Here is a 19781-nt window from a genome sequence, read left to right as displayed (position 1 = left end):
ATCCTAGTAATTATACCACCTATAATCCCTTTATAAACTTGGAGGCACAAAGCTGCTTCTAGATATATATGACTTTTTTAAGGCAAGATGTTTCTACAATCTTTGGCCATTTCATATAGGTCATGATAGGATTTGGTCCACATTAGTACCATGTTTCAACCAAAGGTCTTAAATGGGAGGGAAGATTACTAATGGGTCTGCAGGTGCTGGAAAATACACATGCTCAACAGAAAGATTACCCATGACTCAAAGACTGCAATGTTCAGAGAAAGAGAGGTAGCAGTGTTTGACCCATACCTGAAGGGGGCTTCTTTGTGGAATCGCTCCCAGAATTGCTGCTGTTCTGCATCAAACGCTGTGCACCTCTGGCGGAGGAGTGTCACTTCATTTGCCTGCAGTGGGGCCACCTGCTGCTTCACAAGAAGGGCCACCTTTTTTATGTTGTTCCATTTCTCAGGCAGCTCCTGCAAAGGCGACCTCAATGTGATCAGATTCCCATGGTGCTCTTTCCTTTCCCATATTCCTGAGCTGGCAGAGCCCAGATGGCTTCCATTTGTGCTACAAGATGGTATGATGATATGGTGGTGTCATCTTCCCATTCCCTACAATCCGCCCTCTACCCACTATTCCTTGACTTCCTTCTGTAGCTGCTCTCAACACTAATCTTCTTGCTCTCAGCCACTGGCCCTCTAAGCCCTCTAAATTTGTGAAAACTTAGAATGCTAAAGAAACTTTTAGATTTTTTTTTTAAGGGAAGATGTTTCTACAATCTTTGGTTTCTATTGCTTCGAATCTATTTTTACTGAAACTACATTAACCCCTTCCCTTTTCTATGTTCTTTCGGATTCGGGATTGCCTGGTTATTTTCTTTTATGTCCCACAACTTCCTCTTGGTCCATCTTAACATCTTTCAGATTTGCTTTCTTTTCCTCTCTCAATCAAAACATTGGTTCATTTCTTTGGAAAAAAAAATTATCCGTGTTAATTCTCCCACATATCTCCAGCATTGCATTCTCCCATAAGTACTGAGTTCCCAGAATTTTCTAGACATTACAAATATGCCACACATTGTAGTTCCAAACATGGATCTTGAGTCAGTTCCAAGCCCTATTTTTAACTTGCTGGACCCCACTTTACCCCTTCTGAAATAAAAAATTCTTCCTCTGTCTCTTTTATAAAGAAGACATATATGCACTGACCTCCAGCTGCTTAAACACTGTTTCCGGCAATTCTTGTTCATAGGTCTTCAGCAATTCAATAGTCTGCTTTAAGGGCTCGAACATCTCATCAGTGTCACTCTGCCGTTCTTTAACAGCCATAAGGTGTCCCATGATCTCAACCAAGCCTTGGAAATCTCCTTTTTCAACTTTCTTGAGTAAGCCACTCTCACTGTTCCTTATGAATGCTTCAAGGTCAGCCAAGCTAATCAACACAAACAGAACATAAGGAGCCATTCTTGTTCTACTCCTCAAAAGGAAGATGTATTGATTTCCCCAACAAAAATATCTATCATTATGAAAATCCTACCACATGCTAAGCACTCTGCATAGACTATGCTCTGATTTTAAGAATATGGTCTCCTGCACAAGTGTCAAGGTTATGAAAGACAAAGACTGAGGCCTGTCCTGTGATGGAGGAGACCCAGGAGGAGACATGACATGTAAACATAATGTGTGATCTGGATAGAATCCTGGGCCGGAAAAAAGAGTATTAGTGGGACAATTGAGGAAATTTGGATAAGATCAATAGATCAGTTACTACTTCTATATTAATATTAAATTCCTGGTTTCAATAACTGTACTATGTTTATATAAGATGTTACCATTGGAGGAAGCTGGGTGAGGAGCAGAAAGAAACTTTGTAAAGTTTCCTTTTTGTTAAGTCTGAAATTATTTCAAAGCAGAAAGTTAGAAGATAAATTAAAAAATAATAAAATACTATGGCCTATAACACCACCCAAGTTTGAGTTAGATTTTCACATTTATTAGCTATGTGACCATGGCCAAGCCATTTGCCACCTCTGACCCTGTTTCCTCATCTATAAGATTGGAAAAGTCATTTGTCTCACTGATTATTCTGAAAGTTCAAATAGGTTCATTAAAAAAAAATTCAACAGAATTATTGAGTGTCTATTACAATCGACAACAGAATGACAAATAAGAGAAATGAAGAGCCTGCCCTCATGAAGCTTACATTCTAGTGGAAAAAGTAAAAAGAAAATAATGATGAAATAAATTGTGCAGTTTCACATAGTAATGAGTGCTAATTAGAAAGTAAGTCAGGATAAGGGGATAGACACTAGAGATGGGAGTAGATTATTTTCTATGAGGTACCTTTCTATGCAGGTGATATTGAGCAATCATGTAAAGGAATGAGCCACAGAAATAATCAGAGAAGAGCATTTCAGACAGAGGGAACATCATGAGCAAAGGCACTGGGGTTAGATAAAGTTTGGTTTGAGGAAAATGGAAAAAGTCAGGGTGGCAAAAGCCTAAGGGGAATAAGAGAAGGCATAGAGGAAGGAGAGGTCAGAGGATTTGTGAGGGGCCAGACCATGTAGGGCATTATTGGCTGTGGCAAGAAGTCCAGATTTTATTCTAAGAGTGAGGATTCTGAGTAGGAGAATGCATGATCTGATTTGTTTCATAAAAAAGATCTGGGGCTAGAGAAGAGATTTTAGCTGGAAGTGGTGGTGCTGGTGACATTGGCATTGGTGGTGGGGGGACAAGAATGGAAACTAGGAGGGCAGTTAGGGACCAGTGTGCTTGTCCAGGTGACATATATTAGCTTTGACCTGGATGGTGAATGTGAGTAGTGAGCAGAGTCAAGATAATTTTGCATGTAGAGCCAATAGGACTCTGATGGATTGGAAGAGAGGTGTAAGGGAATGAGAGAAATTGATGATGACTCTTGGCAGTGATGTCAATGGTGATGACCTTTAAAGATATGAGGAAGAATTTGGGAAAGTTAATGTTTTTGGTGGGGAAAGGGAGAGGAATAGATCTTAAACATCTTAGGTTTGTGATGCCTTTCAGACACTAGACAGGTAAAGGAGATATTTATTAGGTAGCCAAATCTAAATCTGGAGTTCCTGAGACAATGGGCTTAAAAGACACATTTAGTAACTATTGGCACAGAGATGTTTTTAAGGCATGGGGCTGGGTATCACCTGAAAAAATGAATGCAGATAAAGAAGAAAGTCCAAGGAAAGGCTCGGAAAATTCAGTCTTTTGAGGCCTAAATGATGAGATGAGTCCAGTAAATGAGACCAAGAAGAAATAGACAGTGAGATGAAAGGCATGCAAGAAAAGTGAGAAATTGAGAAGGAGGATCAGCTGTGCCCAATACTGCTGAGAGGTAAAAGTAAGGTGAAGACTGATAACTACCATTGAATTTGACCATACGAAATTCACTGGCGAGTGTGACAAGAATAACTTCAATGGGGTGATATGGCAAAAGCCTGAATTAGAAAATGGTGAGCTTGTATTTCTGTTTAGTTTACATAATCATATGGGTAACCTTTCTGATAAAACAATGAAATGTTTAAGCAAGTATTTCCAAATCATTTAAAAAATGCATCACTAAGGTAGCATGAAATTAAGGAATCTCTGGAGGCTGAAAATGTAGTCAAAGCAAGAACCTGGGAAGTAAAGGATCTGGTGCTGGCTTCCAAATGAGAGCTTCTACTGAAGCTTGGAGACCCTGAGTTTCTATTTAATTGTTTGTGGGACCTGAAGGACTAGTAATTAAATCTAGGGCCCACATGAAGTGAGAAGGGTAATAGGAGGCTGCATATAAAGTTGGGACACTGTAAGGGTGAGCAAAAATAAATACACAGCACAGAAAGGGATATTGAGGAAATTTGCCTGTCTTGACCTTGGCACTGATGGACCACTGTAGGGCACAGTCCCCATGGCCCACGGTTGGTAGAGTTCCTTGATCACTGGCAGAGGAAATGTAAATCTTTTGGAGGAAGGCAACTATAGTCTAGTTCTCAAAAGATTCACCAAGGCTTAAATTCTAAATGATATGATTTTACAATCAAAGATCACAAAATATACAAGAAAAAAGTCACCATGAGTGGAAGTCAGCAGAAACAGTGAAACTAAACCTGTGAAGATTTCAGACAGTGGTATTGAGATACAGAATATAAAGTTGCAATATGTGATCTGTTTAAAAGACAAAAGGGTCCTTTATTTGGTGCACTGCTTCATTGTTTCTGTCCCACAGAGCAGGAGAAAGTGACTCCTCTACAGTTTGGTAGACATCAATGTAAGACTGACTCTGAAAAACAACCTGTTCCTGTTAAGCAGGACATATCAGTTTATACAGAAAGGCTTTCTTTAGGAACTAGCTTTCAGAAGCCTTCATCTGTTCTTACAGTCTTAACAGGTTATTGGCCCTGGTCCTGGCCCTGCCCCAGCTTGACCTGTATGTTCAAGCATAAATCCAGCATTGTAACAGAGTCAACAATGGAGGCCATTTCAGAGGTTCTCTAAGCACTCCAGAAATCTGTGATAGTGTGTTGTTGACCTTTGTACTGAATGCTGGATTCAGAGAAGTGGCAAAATTTATGAAGTAGATTACCTGAGAATTATGGCTTGTGATAGCATTGCTTTGTAAAAAGAAGCATTAAAAAAAGCTTCTAGCAGGTGTTTGCTGGCAATGCAAAAATGATATGTTGATGGACAATTCCAGAAGAAAGAAGTGAATAATTTTCAGTAGGCCTTTATATCACTTTACTATACGGCAGGAAGAATCAAACATTTTTAAGTTGACAAATCAAAAATTATCTTAAGATTATTTTGGAATAATAAACATATTCCAAAACTTAAAAAATAAATAAAAGAGAAAGCTTAAAATGTGAAAAATAACAAGGAATAAAAACAAGCAAGCAAAATTATAAAATAACTGAGTAGTTCTAAAAATGGAAAATATAATTGTAATTTAAATTTCAGTGAGTGAATTACACTGAAGATTTTGACAAAGCTGAAAGGGGATTCGACTGCCATATGATATACATGGAGAAGTTTCCAAACTGCAGGGTAGAAAGAGAAAAAAGGAAAAATATGCAAGTCACTAAAAGACAGGAGATAATGAAAACATCACATGTAAGTATAACAAAAGCGCCAGAAGAACAAAATAGAGAGAAGAAGCAAGAAGCGACATTTGAGAAGAGTCTGGCTAAGCATTTTCTTGAATTGCTGAAAGACACTCAATGTAAAGTCAAGAAAGCTCAACAAATCCCAGGCAGAATAAATATAAAAAAACCCTCATGTAAATACGTCACTATGAAACTACAGATTACCAAAAAGAAAAAATAACCTTAAAATTAGCTTAAGAGTAAAGACAAGTTTCTTAAAACAACAACAACACACATATCAAAAAAAACAAAAACAAAAACAAACAAAAAACCTAGACTGATAACTGATGACTCAGCAACAAAAAATGGAAGCCAGGACATAGTAGAATAATATTTTTAATAATCAAAAAGAATTCATGTTATCTTGAATTATCTCCTCCACAAAACTATTTTTAAAGAAGAAGGGCAAAATAAATATATTTCAGACATAGAAAGAATGAGAGCACTTCATCAATAGACCCTTACTAAAGGTACTTCCAATGGATATACCTCAGTGACATGTCGGACTACAGAACGATAATAGTAAGTATATTGGTAAATCTAAATAAACATTTGTTATATATATAGTTTATGAGGCTTAAATAAATAATAGTCTAAACAGTCTACTTGAAAAGATAGAATATAATTTGATGAACAGGAGACATCAAACTATTCTAGTCTTTTATTCATTATGAAGAGATTAAAAATAGAAATAAATTTATTTATTTTAAGGATATGCTTATTAAAATAGTGGTAACCATTAGAACAGTAGAACTATATGGTATTACATTCAAAGCAGCAGAGGGAAAAACAGAATAAAGAAAATAAAAGAAAGTATAAAAAAATTACATCCCAAAGCAGACAAAAAAAAAAATGAAAAAGAATAGTAAACTAAAATAACATAATAAAGTGGTAGATTTAAATTAAGATATACCATGATTAACGTTAATGATCAAAACCGTCCAGTTAAAAAATATGTATTGCTAATAGGGATTTAAAAAATCAGTTCTATGTTGATTGTAAAAATGTCTTCTAATGTAAGGGCACAGCAAGGTTGAAAGCCAAAATATAAAAAGAGATACATCAAGCAAATACCACCAAAGAAAAATTGGTTTAGCTACATTAATATAAGACAAAACATACTTTAATACAAGAAATATTGCTAGTGATAATAAAGATATTTAATGTTTGGTTAAAAGGTCCAATGTTCCAAGAAGATATAAAAAGTCAAAATCTGTATGCCTATCCAACATAAACTTAAAATATATGAAGCAAAAATTTACAGAATTACAAGGAGAAATTGACAATATGTCATCAAAATGGAAGATTTTTAAAACAATTATCTTAGTAAGTGATGATAAATTAAACAGATTAAAAAAAGGCAGTGAAGATACAGTAGATTTGAATAGGATAATTAACAAACTTAAACCAATAGGCATACAGAGAACATTCCACTCAGTACTTATAGAATATACATTATTTTCAAATATGCCCAGAAATTTGTAAGAACTGAATATACTATAGTGAATAAAGCAAACTTCAACAAATTTCAGAAGCTTGTTATTACATGTATCATTCTCTAACCACAGCGCAATTAAGTTGGAAATTAATAACAAAACTCTAATTAGAAAAGTCCCACATTTGAAAAATTAAAAAATCTAAACCCATTATAATGAATATTAAAGGTATTTAGAGCTAAATTAAATGAGAATATTATGTACTAAAATGCAAAATGGAGGTAAAACTGTACTTAGAAGAGAATTTATAACTTTCGATGTTGGCATTCAAAGAGACAAAAGATTCAAAATTAACAAGCTAACATTAGCCAAAGAACAGAAAATAAATCCAAAGTAGTAAAGAAAATAATAAAATTAAAAAATAAATTATTGAAACAATAAAACTATAATAAATAAAATAACTAAATTTATTAGATAGTTTTTTGTGTCTGGCAAGACTAAGAAAGGAAACCAGAAAGCACAAATAAAAATAGAAAGAAATGGAAAGAGGGAGACAATATTGACTTTGCAAAGATTAAATAGTAGAGAGGATATTATCCATTTTATAACCATAATTTGAAGATTTAAATGAGATGGATACATTCCTAGAAAATATGACTTACTAAAAGTGACTTACTAAGGAATAGAAAACTTCAGTATCTTTATAATCACCAAAGAAATTATAGGCTAAAATCTTCTTACCAAGAAAATCCCAAGCCCAGATGGCTCAATAAGAAATTTAAATCAAACTTTCACAGATCAGAGAATTTCAAGATTACACCAAGTCTTCTGGAGAATAAGTAGGAAGGATTACTTCTTGTTTTATGAAGCTAGCAAAATTACATAACCAAAAATCAGATAAAGACAGTAAAACAAAAAGAAAGAAAGAATGAAAGAAAGAAAGAAAATTGAAGGCTAAATTCAGTCATAAGCAGGTGCAGCAATGCTGAACAAAATATTTGCAAACAAAATAAACCAGAGAGTTCATTGAAAAAGATAATACTTTATATTTTGGGTATATCTCAGATGCTGGGTTGTTTTAATCTTAAAAGCCAAATAATATGTTCACCATTTTAATAGCTTGAGGGAAAAACTAGAATTATCTTAATGGACATAGATAAAACACTTGATAAAATTTTATATTCATTTATGCTAAATACTCCTGACAAATTAGAAATAGAAGAGAAGTTTTAAAATCAGATAAAGCAAATCCACAGAAAATTCACAGCAAATATTATACTCAGCAGTGAAATGTTGAAAGCACTCCTTTTAAGATCAGAGACAAGACAAAGATATATGTTATCCCCACTTTCATTCAATATTCTACTGGAAGGCCTAGCCAGGGAGGTAAGATAAGAGACAGAGATATAAAACATAAAGACTGAGAAGGAAGAAGAAATAAAACTATCATAAATGTGTAGATGATGACCATGTACATAGCAAACACAAAAGAGTGTACAGATGAATTGTCAAAATTATTCAATTAATTTAGTAGGGTTGCTTGATACAAAGTCAAATACAAAAATCAATTCAATTTCTATAGAAAATATAATTTAAAAATATTATTTATGCCAGGAACCGAAAAAAAAATACTGAGGAATATATCTGAATTATTTTAAAAGATAACGATTACAAAAATTTCACCGAAAGTCATAAAAAGGATGCAAATAAGTGGAGAGAGAAAATGTTCTTGGACAAGAATACTCAATATCATCAGTTCTACTCAGACTGATCTATAGTCACTACAAACATAATTAAAATCTCAACAGACTTTTTTCCTTTACAAACTGATAATTACAATTTATATGAAATGGTAAGGACCAAGAACTGTCAAGACATTTTTGATGAAAATGATCCAGGTAGAGACCTGACCTGCCAGATACTGAGATTTGTCACTAAACTACAGTAATTAGGATTTCTTCATATTCATGCAGTGCTAGATAAGGAACTATTAATTGTGAAAGATAAAATTTTGAAACTTTCAGAAGAGAATACAGGAGAGTATACCAGGGCAAAAAGGATTTATTTAATAAGACGAAAGAACAATGTAAGGGAAAAGTTGAACACATTTGGCCACACTGAAATTAAGAATCTGTTTATCAGAATATACCATAAGTGGAGTAAAAAGACAGTTCACAAAATGGTAGACTCCATTTGCAAGACATAGAATAGCAAAGGACTAGATATAGAATATGTAAGTAATTCCTAATCATAATATCAAAAAGGAAAAAAGACTCCATTAGAAAATGAACGATAGATATGAATAGCCACAGAAAAGGAAACATAATGACTTGCCAAAAACATAAATACTCAGAGTAGTGCAAAATATTTAACACATTGAGATACCACTACACTCCCACCAGAGTGGCCAGGATTAAACAATTTATCAATACTGAGAGGTGGGGAGGATGCTAGGTTGTAAGAGCTTTCACCCATGGCTGTCTCTACCATGGAGGGAGCTTGGCATGATATGCATACCCTTTGACTTAGCAATTCCACTTTTAGGTATACACCCTAGAGGAATGCTCACCTACTCCATGATCACATGTAAGACTACTTGAAGCAACACTGTTAAAAGGGAAGCAGTGTTCTTAGGGGAGAGCAGAAGGAGCCAGGATTCAGTTGGAGCAAAAAGGTGATGAGAAAAGATGAAGGGGACAGTGGGTATTTGCTGCTGTAAGATCCTGAGGTCTGCTGCAAGGGCACAGGAAAGCTTTGCAAGTGCAGGGGTAGGGGTTGAGTCAGATTAGGACAGGAAGAGCTGAATGAGGATGAGAATTTATGTAATAAAAGGGGGTTGGACTTCTGGCATTGAATGAAATATCTAAGATGCAACAAAAGGTGAGATTCATCCTGACCTATTAAGGAAAGGTAGGAATCACATAATTACATGGCACGAAGAGATGATAATAATTTTTTGTATTATTTCTATTTTATCTAATCCTCCAAAATCCTCTAAAACCTTCTCCTAAAGTGTAACACAATAGCCAGTTTCTGGAATCACCAACTGTTAAAGGTGGAAGATAAAAGCCACCTTAGAAGAATCCAGCTGGGCTGTCTTCTTTCAGAGATGAGGAAACAGGGATTCAAGGACACAAATTCAGGCCTCCTAATTGCTCTACTGTGTGTTCATCCTGCTAAACCGACTCTGTTAGATCCTTTGAATGAAGCCTACCTGGTTGATGCCCATAACAGCTGCTATTACCAAGTCCTGTATCAACCATGTGTTTTTGATCCTTTCACATCTGGGGTCTTAGAAACTCTGGAGGGACTTCCCCACGCAGGGCTGAGCAATTCCTTGAGACAGCAGTGGCTGGCCTGTGAGCACATCTTTCATATGCAAACCAACCATTCCAGAGTCCAACCAGCTCTCATGCTCTGGGCGATTATCCTGCTGCCCTAATCAGCCCAAGGCAAGGTCCCAGACAATTAGAAAAAGTCTCTAAACCCCAGAGCTGCTGAAATGTTCAAATTCACCAATCCTAAACCTGCTTGCCATGCCTCACCTATTCCTTCCCACAGAAATCACAACAAAGGCCCCTGCCTGTATTCTCCACTCCTCTCTGCCTCCTGGAAGACTCTGGAGTTTCCTGCTGTGGCTGTGTGGCATGCTATACACTGTCCTCCTGGGAACTGTGAGTAACAATCTACCTTTTTATGGCAGTCATCCCCTGCTCTGTGGCCTTGTCATGCCTGAATAATAAAACTGGCATTTTGAAACATGCTGCCTTGTCCTTGGATTACCAGACCTAGCAATAGAGAGGGACCACAAAGCATCTGTCCCCTCCAACAATGCTCCACTCTGGGGCTCTGTCACAGTCCTACCACCCACCAGCATTTCTTCTTGCCTCCGAGTTCCTGGGGGAACAAAAGCTTTCATGAATGTGGAAGAATACCCGGGAAGCCATATTTAAGACATCCCCACAAAGCGTTCTTGGGGTTTCCTAGGGTGGTCAAACATTACCCTTGGAAAGTCTCTCAAAGTTTATCTGTAGATAGATAAAATTCTCAATATTGCCTGGCTCCAGGTCATGGAGCAAGGCAATGGCAGCATTAAGCAAAATCAGCATGAAACTAAGGACAGGGTCAGGTTGGCCTCCCTGCAGCGTTGTCCAGCACTCCAAAGGGTGATCGCTGCGCAGAGGGACTGGTGCTCCCCCAGTGGGTTCTGAGATGGGAGTTGAGATTCTAATTGTGTTGGGTCTCTGGGGACTAGGCCAAGGTAAAGTGACCAGGGGACTGTTGACCTCATGGATTATTCATTCAGAGGATGATACTATGGCTTAGAGAGACTACTGCTGGGCTGGGTAGTCTAGGTCACAGTAGGACAGACCAGAGTTTCATATCCAGTCTGTCGCACAGTGAGAATGGCACAGACAGGCAGTCAGGAGTGTGGGGTTTCGATGACGTCCACATTGCCCAGTTGGATAATCTGAGACAAGGAGTAAGTGGTAGAAGTAAAACAAAGAGGCTCATCAGAAGCCCTCTGCTTCCCAAGCTTAAAGGGATCACATGGGGCTGTGAAGGGAGCTTGATGTGCTATTATTGTCTCTAACATTACCATGCAACCACACGTCTTTCACACACTGGATGTCAAATGGAAAACAAAACAAAGAGGCTTTATCTGGTGAACAAACAAAAGGGTAGGACGTAAGTTACCAGGGTGTCCAAAAGCCTAGAACCTCTGACCAGCTGTCTTAATTTTTTTTTTTATTTGAGATGACGTCTCACTCTGTCGCCCAGGCTGGAGTGTAGTGGTATGATCTCAGCTCACTGCAACCTCTGCCTCCTGGGTTCAAGTGATTCTCTGGCCTCAGCCTCCTCAGTAGCTGGGACCACAGGTGCCCGCCACCATGCCTGGCTAATTTTTGCATTTTTAGTAGAGGCAGGGTTTCACCATATTGGCCAGGCTGGTCTTGAACTCCTGATCTCATGATCCACCCACCTCAGCCTCCCAAAGTGCTGGGATTACAGGCATGAGCCACAGTGCCCAGCTGCTGTCTTAATTTTTAATTTAACCAACATACCCGTGGAGAAAAATATGAAAAACATGGTGTTCCTCGCAGCCTAGCATGCTGGAAGAAAGTGAAAACAACTATAGTACCTGTGAGTGACGTGGTCCACAAGATGCTGTTTGAACAGGAGGCTCCACCTCTTAACAATGTTCAGCAGAGATGCCTTAAAGGGTCGAATATCAATTTTCATCCAGCTGTCAAACACCTTGATGGGCTCCAGCCTGCACACCTCTTCATAGAGCGTTTCATAGGAGTCGATTTGCACTTTAAACTGAGAAAGGAGGGGAGGGTTCTCTGGGATGCCGTCTTCTACATGGTCTTCAATCTCCTCCGGAGTAAGGATGTGCCCATACAGCAGAAACTGACCCAGAACCTCCTTCTGGTCCTCCACATACAGGTAGGAATACTGGTTGAAGGTGCTCCGATAGCCACAGCAGAGGCCTATCATCCTCTGGACTCTCTCCATGAGTGTGCGCCTCATGTTTGCCAAAACTGGCATGTTGTCCAGTTCTACCTGAAAAAGTGAGACAACAGCAGGCAGGTTACACCAGTGCGTGGCCTAGAGTTCAAGATTCGGCTGGAGGGGACACAGGTGGAGGGCACGGTGGCTTCAGCTCCAGTACCTGATAGTGCGGAGAGCCGTTTTGTGGGGAAAGCCGTGGCACCAGAGATGAGATCGCAAAAATGCTGGTGACGAGACCCTCAACAATGTCATAGAAACCCCCCTTCACTCCAGGCTCCAGAGATGGATAGAAAACTAGCTCTGGGATGGCTAGAGTCAGTTGTGCTTCAAATATTGGGGTAAGTCCTGCCTTACACTCTGAAAAACACAGAAAACACGCAAACAAAACAAAGAGCAGATCAAGTGGACAAAGTGGAGGAGTGTTTTAAAAGCACTTAAGAGTAATGCTTTCCTTTAGATAAGCTGCTAGCTAGACTGTAGGGAAATGGAAATGTAAAATCTGTTTACATCCCATACGATGTGAGGGTGATAGTCTTGTAGGGCTTCTCAACCAGGGAACCACTGACATTTGAATAGCCCAATTCTGGTGCAAAGCTCTCCTGGGCACTGCAGGATATTTGCTTTCCTTGTCTTCATGGAACACATTCCAGTGCTGGATCAGCCCAAGCCATACTCCCCTTCCACTTTCTCAAACGCCTCTTGGGGACAGTCCAGCCTCTGGTTGAGAAAAGGTTGATTTTTCTTTTTTTCTTTTTTTTCTCCAACAGAGTGGAATCTCATTCTGTTGCCCAGGCTGGAGAGCAGGGGCATAATCTTGGCTCACTGCAACCCCCTCCTCCTGGGTTCAAGTAATTCTCCTGCCTCAGCCTCTCAAGTAGCTAGGATTACAGGTGCCTGCCACCATGCCCATCTAATTTTTGTATTTTTAGTAGAGACAGGGTGTCACCATATTATCCAGGCTGGTCTCAAACTCCTGACCTTGTGATCCGCCCACCTCAGCCTCCCAAAGTGCTGGGATTATAGGCATGAGCCACCACGCCCAGATGAGAAGAGGTTGATTTTTCAAAGCCCATTTCTTCGAAGCAGCTTATTTCTTCCTAGGCAAAGTTTATTCACACTGGTCGCCACTAGGCAAATGTGGCCAAGCTTGTCAATGATGTACGGACACCAACCACAAAGAGAAATTACAATTCTGCCTATTCTGCTCCTTTTCCTTTTCTAAGAAACAACTTAATTTATTGCTGTGGTCCTGCAGTGATAAAAATTTTAAAAACAGTAGGAATAATTAACAAATCCCTGATTACTTACTAGGTCAACTTGCCTTGCTAAATTTAAATCAAAATACAACATAGAGCAAGATGTTCCAGGTACAAGATATATGCTTAAACTTTCATCAATAACCACTTATTTTTATATGACTTTTTGATTGTAGACATATTTAGGAGCCTGTTAAGGGCTGAATACTATGGGTAGTAGAGAATGTTCACTGAAATCCATTGTTGTCTTCTTCCCTAGAAATAGAGTGATAACTGGGATTTGACCAGATTTCCCAGCCCTGCTTGCAGACAGGTGTGGCAATGAAATTTCCTCACCAGTGGATGTTAGGAAGATGTGATGATGCCACTTGTGGGTTGGGACTCCTGAGATTACAGGTGACCCTTCTCTATACTAACTCTCTTTCTCCTCTAGCAGACTGGAATTGGACATGGCAGTGAGTCAACTCAGCCCTGGAAATGAAGACCAGGCCCTGAAGAATGGAGCCACAGGATGGAAGGAATCTGCCCACCAAACTGGAACACCCACCTTGGCCTTTTGCTTTCAAGGGTAGACTTCTTTGTCCTTTAAACCATATTGTTGATAGAGTTTTTGTTGGCACAGTTTAGCCACTCACCCTAACTAAAATACTGCAGTATCCTCGAAATACGTAAGACTAGGGCCTTGCCTTCAGAACTGGAGGGATGACAAATTAGCATTATTGGACTCAGGAGAGTCCTAATTAACTGACAGGAACACAAATTTACCAATAACAAAGTAATTATATAAGTCTATAAAATAGTATAGTTTATAAAAACGACTGTAAGTTTATAAAATAATATAGTTTATAAAATCACCCATATTTTATATATATACTCATGACATATTCTGCATTAATATACATATGTACTTATAAATTAATAGATAAGATTGTGTATAGTATGCAGAATTCAAAGACTTGAAATAATGTTTTGATTATATGAGATTTTTGCCCTGTATGTTGACATGGGACTGTAATCTCTACATCGGATGTAACGCCAATGTAATTATCATCCAAAGCGGATTGTCCTGGTTCCAATCTTGGCATACATAAATCATTTCACTAGGTAAAGGGAGGAAGAACATTTCTCTATGGAGTGGGAAGCATAAACGTATGCAGGGTTTGGGTTGATGGATGACAGGGAGATCAACCCAGGTCTTGGGAATGCTTTCAACAATGTCATAAAAGCACCCCCCATGCTGTAGGCTCCTCTCCAAGTAATAGTCCAAGGTGAATGTTTCAGTTTGGTGGACAGGTTCCTTCCATCCTGTGTCTCTACCATTTTCCAGGGCCTTATCCTCATTTATTGTGGGCCTGACCAGATACAAGAAAACAAAATGGTAAGGTAGACCTAGGATGAAAAAGCCATCCAACTGAGCCACTGTAAGGGGTCACCATGATTTTCTTCTCAGAGGCCCCTTTAGGCTCCTCTACTTCCCCCTAGATAACCAGTACCTTTAAAATTTTATCTATAGTGCTTCAGCTCAGGCAGCTGCTAAATTTAGCTCCTGCCCATTCAAAGGAGAATTTGAAGGGCCTCTATATGGTGAAGAAAATGTGTTCCCTGCTCTCCTTTTTCCACAAAGGGATGGACACTTTGGTAATCTTGGAGAAAGACAGCCATCTCTTCTCTCCATCCCCTGGTCCCACTCTGTCCTTCCCACAAGTGGACACATGTCACGCATCAGGCAGCCCAGATCAGGAGAACCAGATAGCCACTAGTCAAGGATGGAACCATTAAGGCACCATTTCTAGTACCTTGCCTGCTCCCAAGTGTGGCTGGGGTGTCTTCCTAGATTCTCTATGGAAGGATGAGTGATGAAGCCCCCTGAACCTCCAGCATAAGAAGTAGTTTGGTCAGTCCACTAAGGTGAACACCACCAGTGTTGGTCTGTAAGAGCCAGTTGTCCAGACATGGTGCCCGTGTTCCATGCCCCATTGGCTTGTTGCTCCCAGGCTCTGGAAGATGGTCTCCCACCTTGCTAACTATGCTGGATTTCCTGAGTCCTGTCATTGATCTCCTTAGTTTGGAGCACCCCTGTATCCTGCAAGCAAAGACCATGCCTCACACCTCAGCCATTCTATCTATCAAGACCATGGGGATGACCACTGGGGCTACACTCAGTGCTGGGCCTTGCTTCTCTCTGTATTCTCAACCTAGGTGTCTGCATGTAGTCTCTTTTATGGGCTGGATATCTGGACATTGGCCTTGGACTATTTATTTTATATCGGTATTTCATTTTGATCCTTGAGTTCTTAAAAGCTCTCATCTTACTTCCATCCTCTAGCTTCAAAATATTTACCTCTGCCTTTTTGTTTCGACAAATCTTTCTATAAGTTCCTTGCTAAGCAACACAGAATCTGCTAGAATGTGAAGGTTTAATTCAACTTTTACTTCTAAACTCTTCTGTCCTGTCCATCTCATCATTTCCTAGCCAAGGTTAGCCCTTTCTGTATCTTTAACTCTGTGCACCTTACCCCAGTTTATCCACTAAAAATTCAAAGCCCTTAACTATTTTTTAAAAGCTACAAAGAATGCCCATTATGTTCTAAACATTTATTTTTCTTCTGAAAATTACCTCCTCTTCTGCTTCTTGTGTGACTCTTTCACTCAGAAAAACTTCTGTTTCTTCCATTTAACCTGGCTGCCACAATCTCCTTGTGTTCTCCAAAGGCTACGGAGATCAAGCACATGAAGCTTGAAGGCACAGAATGCCCCCCACCCATTGTCCCATCCAAGTCAAGCTTGGATGAAGCTTTCTGCCTTCATTACCAGCAGTGCTTCCTGCTGCTTAATTTGGTCATTCCTCTTTACTGAAGCTTGATTTAGATGGAATTCGCTTTTATGCTTTTACTTTTGCTATGTGCGTCACTATCTTACAGCTTGGTTTATTATCTAATTTTAAACATCAGAAATCTTTTGTTTTTGAACAATTTAGAAGTTCAAAACCTTTTCTATTCTACTGTGTATCATTCACAAAATGTCTACAACCTTTTGGGAAAAGTCTCAGAGCACTGAGTTGCTCTTCAATATAATTCAACAAATGTTACTGTTGTTATCTTTCCAATAATATCTCGCATCCATAAACCAGTGAGTACCAGTATTTTCCAGGAGATACTTGAGGGAGCACTCAATGGCAAGAAAGAATCCATTCAGCAACATCTTGTCAATACAGTTAATGTAAGTCTTCCAGATATTGGAAGTTGGGTCTGCTGAAAATAGTCCCATGTTTTCCTATAAAAGAAAGAAGAAAGGATAAAAACCTTGTTTAATAGCATGAAAGAACTGGCGTAACCAACAGTCAAAATAAAAACAACACACAGAGAAAAAACCCTCTTGTGGAAAATTTTTTAAATGTTTATCGAATCCACTCTGCCTAACGAGTATTACCACTGATTGAAAGGACGGCAAAGTTAGTCCATGACAGGAATATAGTCCAACCTGTCCCTGAGGAAGGAGGATGGGGTTGGTCCAGCTTCTCAGAAGCAATGCTAATGGATGCAATGTGTGTGCCTCCTAAGTATTGATTGACATACCGTGGGGGAAGCTACATCAGGGCAGAAGTTAGGGTAGGCAGAGGAAGGAATTTTAAGGGTAGATAGCATTAAGATTCAAATTTTAATAAAAAGTTGAGGTTCAAAAAAGCAAAGCATTTTCTGCTTAATTATCAGAAATGAGCTGAAGTGTTTTGCAATCATACTGAGTGATTTAGAAAATGCATACAAATAAAAAATGTTTCTTTCTCCCTCTCCCCTCCTCCCTCCCCACCTTCTCTTTTACATGAGACACTCACTCTTGACCTATTGGTGGCCAAGCATCACCATGGTAACAAGGTTTGGGCTTCAAGGAAAGGAAGCCTAAAGCTCAGCAATGCCAAGGACAGACATCCCATTTACTTTTCATTATTTGCATTATTAACACTTTTTTACAGCAGTTTTCCAGTTATCTAATATCTTCAGGCACTAACTTGCAGAAGTAACATTTCTAGATGACTCACATTTACCCCTTTAGGATGTATTGCCATTTTATAAATCCCTCTGGATTTAAATAATCTCATGATCTTGCTTTTAGATAAAACAACTCTACAATTTTTAAAATGTGATACCCACACCTTTCTTTCCTAAGTAGATTTAAGATGTATTTTCTTCATGACTTAAAGTCCATCATCATGTAAATCACAACACGGTGACAATAGAGTTGCTCTCAGGTGTTACAATGTGTACACTTGTTTGCTTCCACATTAAATAACTTCTAGCATTTATGACTGCTTTGTATAATTGTTCTACCTTCTCTGATTGTCAAGCTATCAATGTAATATCTATATCTTTCACCTTTGTTTACTGCCTCAAATCTACTGCAGTCTAAGAAACAAACGTGTTGGAATTTTCTATGAAGTAGGAAGAAATAATCTGAGTTTCTGATTTTAACCACAACAGAAAAGAGTCAGATTGTACTTGCTCTTCTTCTGCAAACAAACATAGAACTGATAATAATAAAGGAAATAATTAGTTTGGGTAACTGAATAACAGACAGAACGAGGATGTGATCCTCGAAAGAAGGGACATACTCAAGGTGAGCCTCACCACCACCTGGCTTTCTATCCAAAGACCCTTTCAAAACTATGGCATAGGTTAGTGGAGCTCAGTTAGAGCATTCATGCTGATGAGCAGAGAAGACGGAATCTGGAGTTTGGTGCTGCTGTGGTGGCTGGGTCCTCTTGAGTCTGACCTAGGAATCAGCTGTGTATGTTTCGAGCTAGGCTCTGTAAGACCTGGTGAACAATAGTTGCAGAAGACTCTAAGCTGAATGGAAATTATGTAGGTGACAGAATGTTGGAGAATGTCAGAAATAATGAAGCAACCTTGCAGATAACCCAGGAATTCAGTTGAGACCCTGGAAACACCATGAATTAGAATTAGAGCAGCTCAATTCCAGAGTCAGTCCTCATTAGATCCTTAAAAAGTGAGCCTCAACAGGATCAAGGTGATCCATCAGTAAATTAGTGGCCTCCAAAACAAAACTCAAACTCTGTAAAGGAAGAAAATCCAGATTCTCAAATGGCATTTAAGTGGCATTCAACAAGTCTAGCACATAATAAAAAAAATTACTAGACATACAAAGAAGCAGATAAATGTGATATTTAACCAGGAGAGAAAACAGTCACTAAGAATGAATTCAGAAAATAATCTGGGTAGGTCTTTCATTTCATAATTGTCATACTAACCTTGGAAAGCCTACTCATTTAACCTATTTTATGTGAGAGAAATTAAACTCTGTCTCATTAAAAAGGAAAAAAAAGAAAAGAAATAGACTCAGAAAATAACACAGATGTTGAAATTTTAGCAGACAAGAACATCATAATTTCACAAAATTTAGTGAAAAGAGTTTCAAGAAACTTACTAACTCCAAGCATGAAGAACACAATGAAAATCAACTTAGAAACATTATTGTCACACTGAAAAAATACCAAAGATGAAAAAAGAATCTACTAAAATTAGCTCAAGATAAATAATATATTACATAGAGAGAAACAAAGATAGAAATTATGACTGGCTTCTTATGAAAAAACATTGGAGGGTAGGAGATAATGAAATAACTTGAGAAAGAAAAAAAAAACTATCTATACACAATGTGTTCCCAATGAAACTGTCCTTTAAAAGCAAAAATGAAATAAGGACATTTTTAGATAAACAAAGACTGAGAGAATATTTCATAAGCAGACCTAAACTTAAAGAACTACTAAATAAATTTCTTCAGGCTGAAGAGAAATAATCCCAGATGGTAATTTACATCAATAACAAGCCTGAAAATGATGAGTACGTGGGTAAATATAAAACATTGTAAAAATTTTTTCTTATATTTTTAAAGTAAAAACTATAACACTGCATTGTGGGGCTTAATATGCATATTAATAGATATCATATATTTTACTATGACTGTATATTATGCGTGTGCATATATATATAAGTATCTCACACAACAGCAATACAAAAGATAGGTGAGAGGTTAAATTACACCACACTATGGCAAAGTTTCTGTGGGAAAACTTTAAGTAGATCGTGACAAGCTGAAGGTGCATACTGAAACCTGGAACAACCACTAGAAATGTAATGTAACATGGTAAAGCTGAAATGCCAAAGGAGAAATTAAAATAGAACACTAAAAAATATACAATTACCCAACAAGCAGGTGAGAATGGAAGAGCAGAGGAAAAAAAAGCAATGAAACAAATAGAAAACAAACAGCAAAATTTAGTAGAGCTAAATTCAACCATATGGATACTTACATTAAATGTAAATAGTCTATGCATTCCAATGAATAGGCAGAGTTGTTAGACTTAAAAAAGTCAATTTGTATTATATGTTGACTATAAAGACAAGAAATTTCAAT

At 38.2% G+C, this 19781-nt stretch overlaps 1 protein-coding gene across 20 annotated transcripts in view; it reads right to left on the bottom strand.

Moving 5' to 3' along the window:
* Nucleotides 1-19781, bottom strand: part of DNAH9 (dynein axonemal heavy chain 9) — a 422325-nt gene that overhangs the window by 347622 nt on the left and 54922 nt on the right. For 18 of the 20 annotated variants that reach the window (XR_013535589.1, XR_013535590.1, XM_078373042.1 and 15 more), the window contains 5 exons: nucleotides 16490-16625; nucleotides 12257-12453; nucleotides 11723-12147; nucleotides 1200-1422; nucleotides 298-464 (listed from right to left, as the gene is read on the bottom strand). Coding sequence is in view for 18 of the 20 variants with exons in the window: in XM_078373042.1 (XP_078229168.1) it covers nucleotides 298-464; nucleotides 1200-1422; nucleotides 11723-12147; nucleotides 12257-12453; nucleotides 16490-16625 (1148 nt within the window). In the remaining 2 variants the exon portion in view is untranslated. The other 2 variants (XM_035300063.3, XM_035300064.3) reach the window with 2 other exon arrangements.

This window comes from Callithrix jacchus, chromosome 5 (assembly GCF_049354715.1).
Source record: "Callithrix jacchus isolate 240 chromosome 5, calJac240_pri, whole genome shotgun sequence".
NCBI lineage: Eukaryota > Metazoa > Chordata > Mammalia > Primates > Cebidae > Callithrix > Callithrix jacchus.
This window is presented reverse-complemented; position numbering and strand designations above follow the sequence as displayed.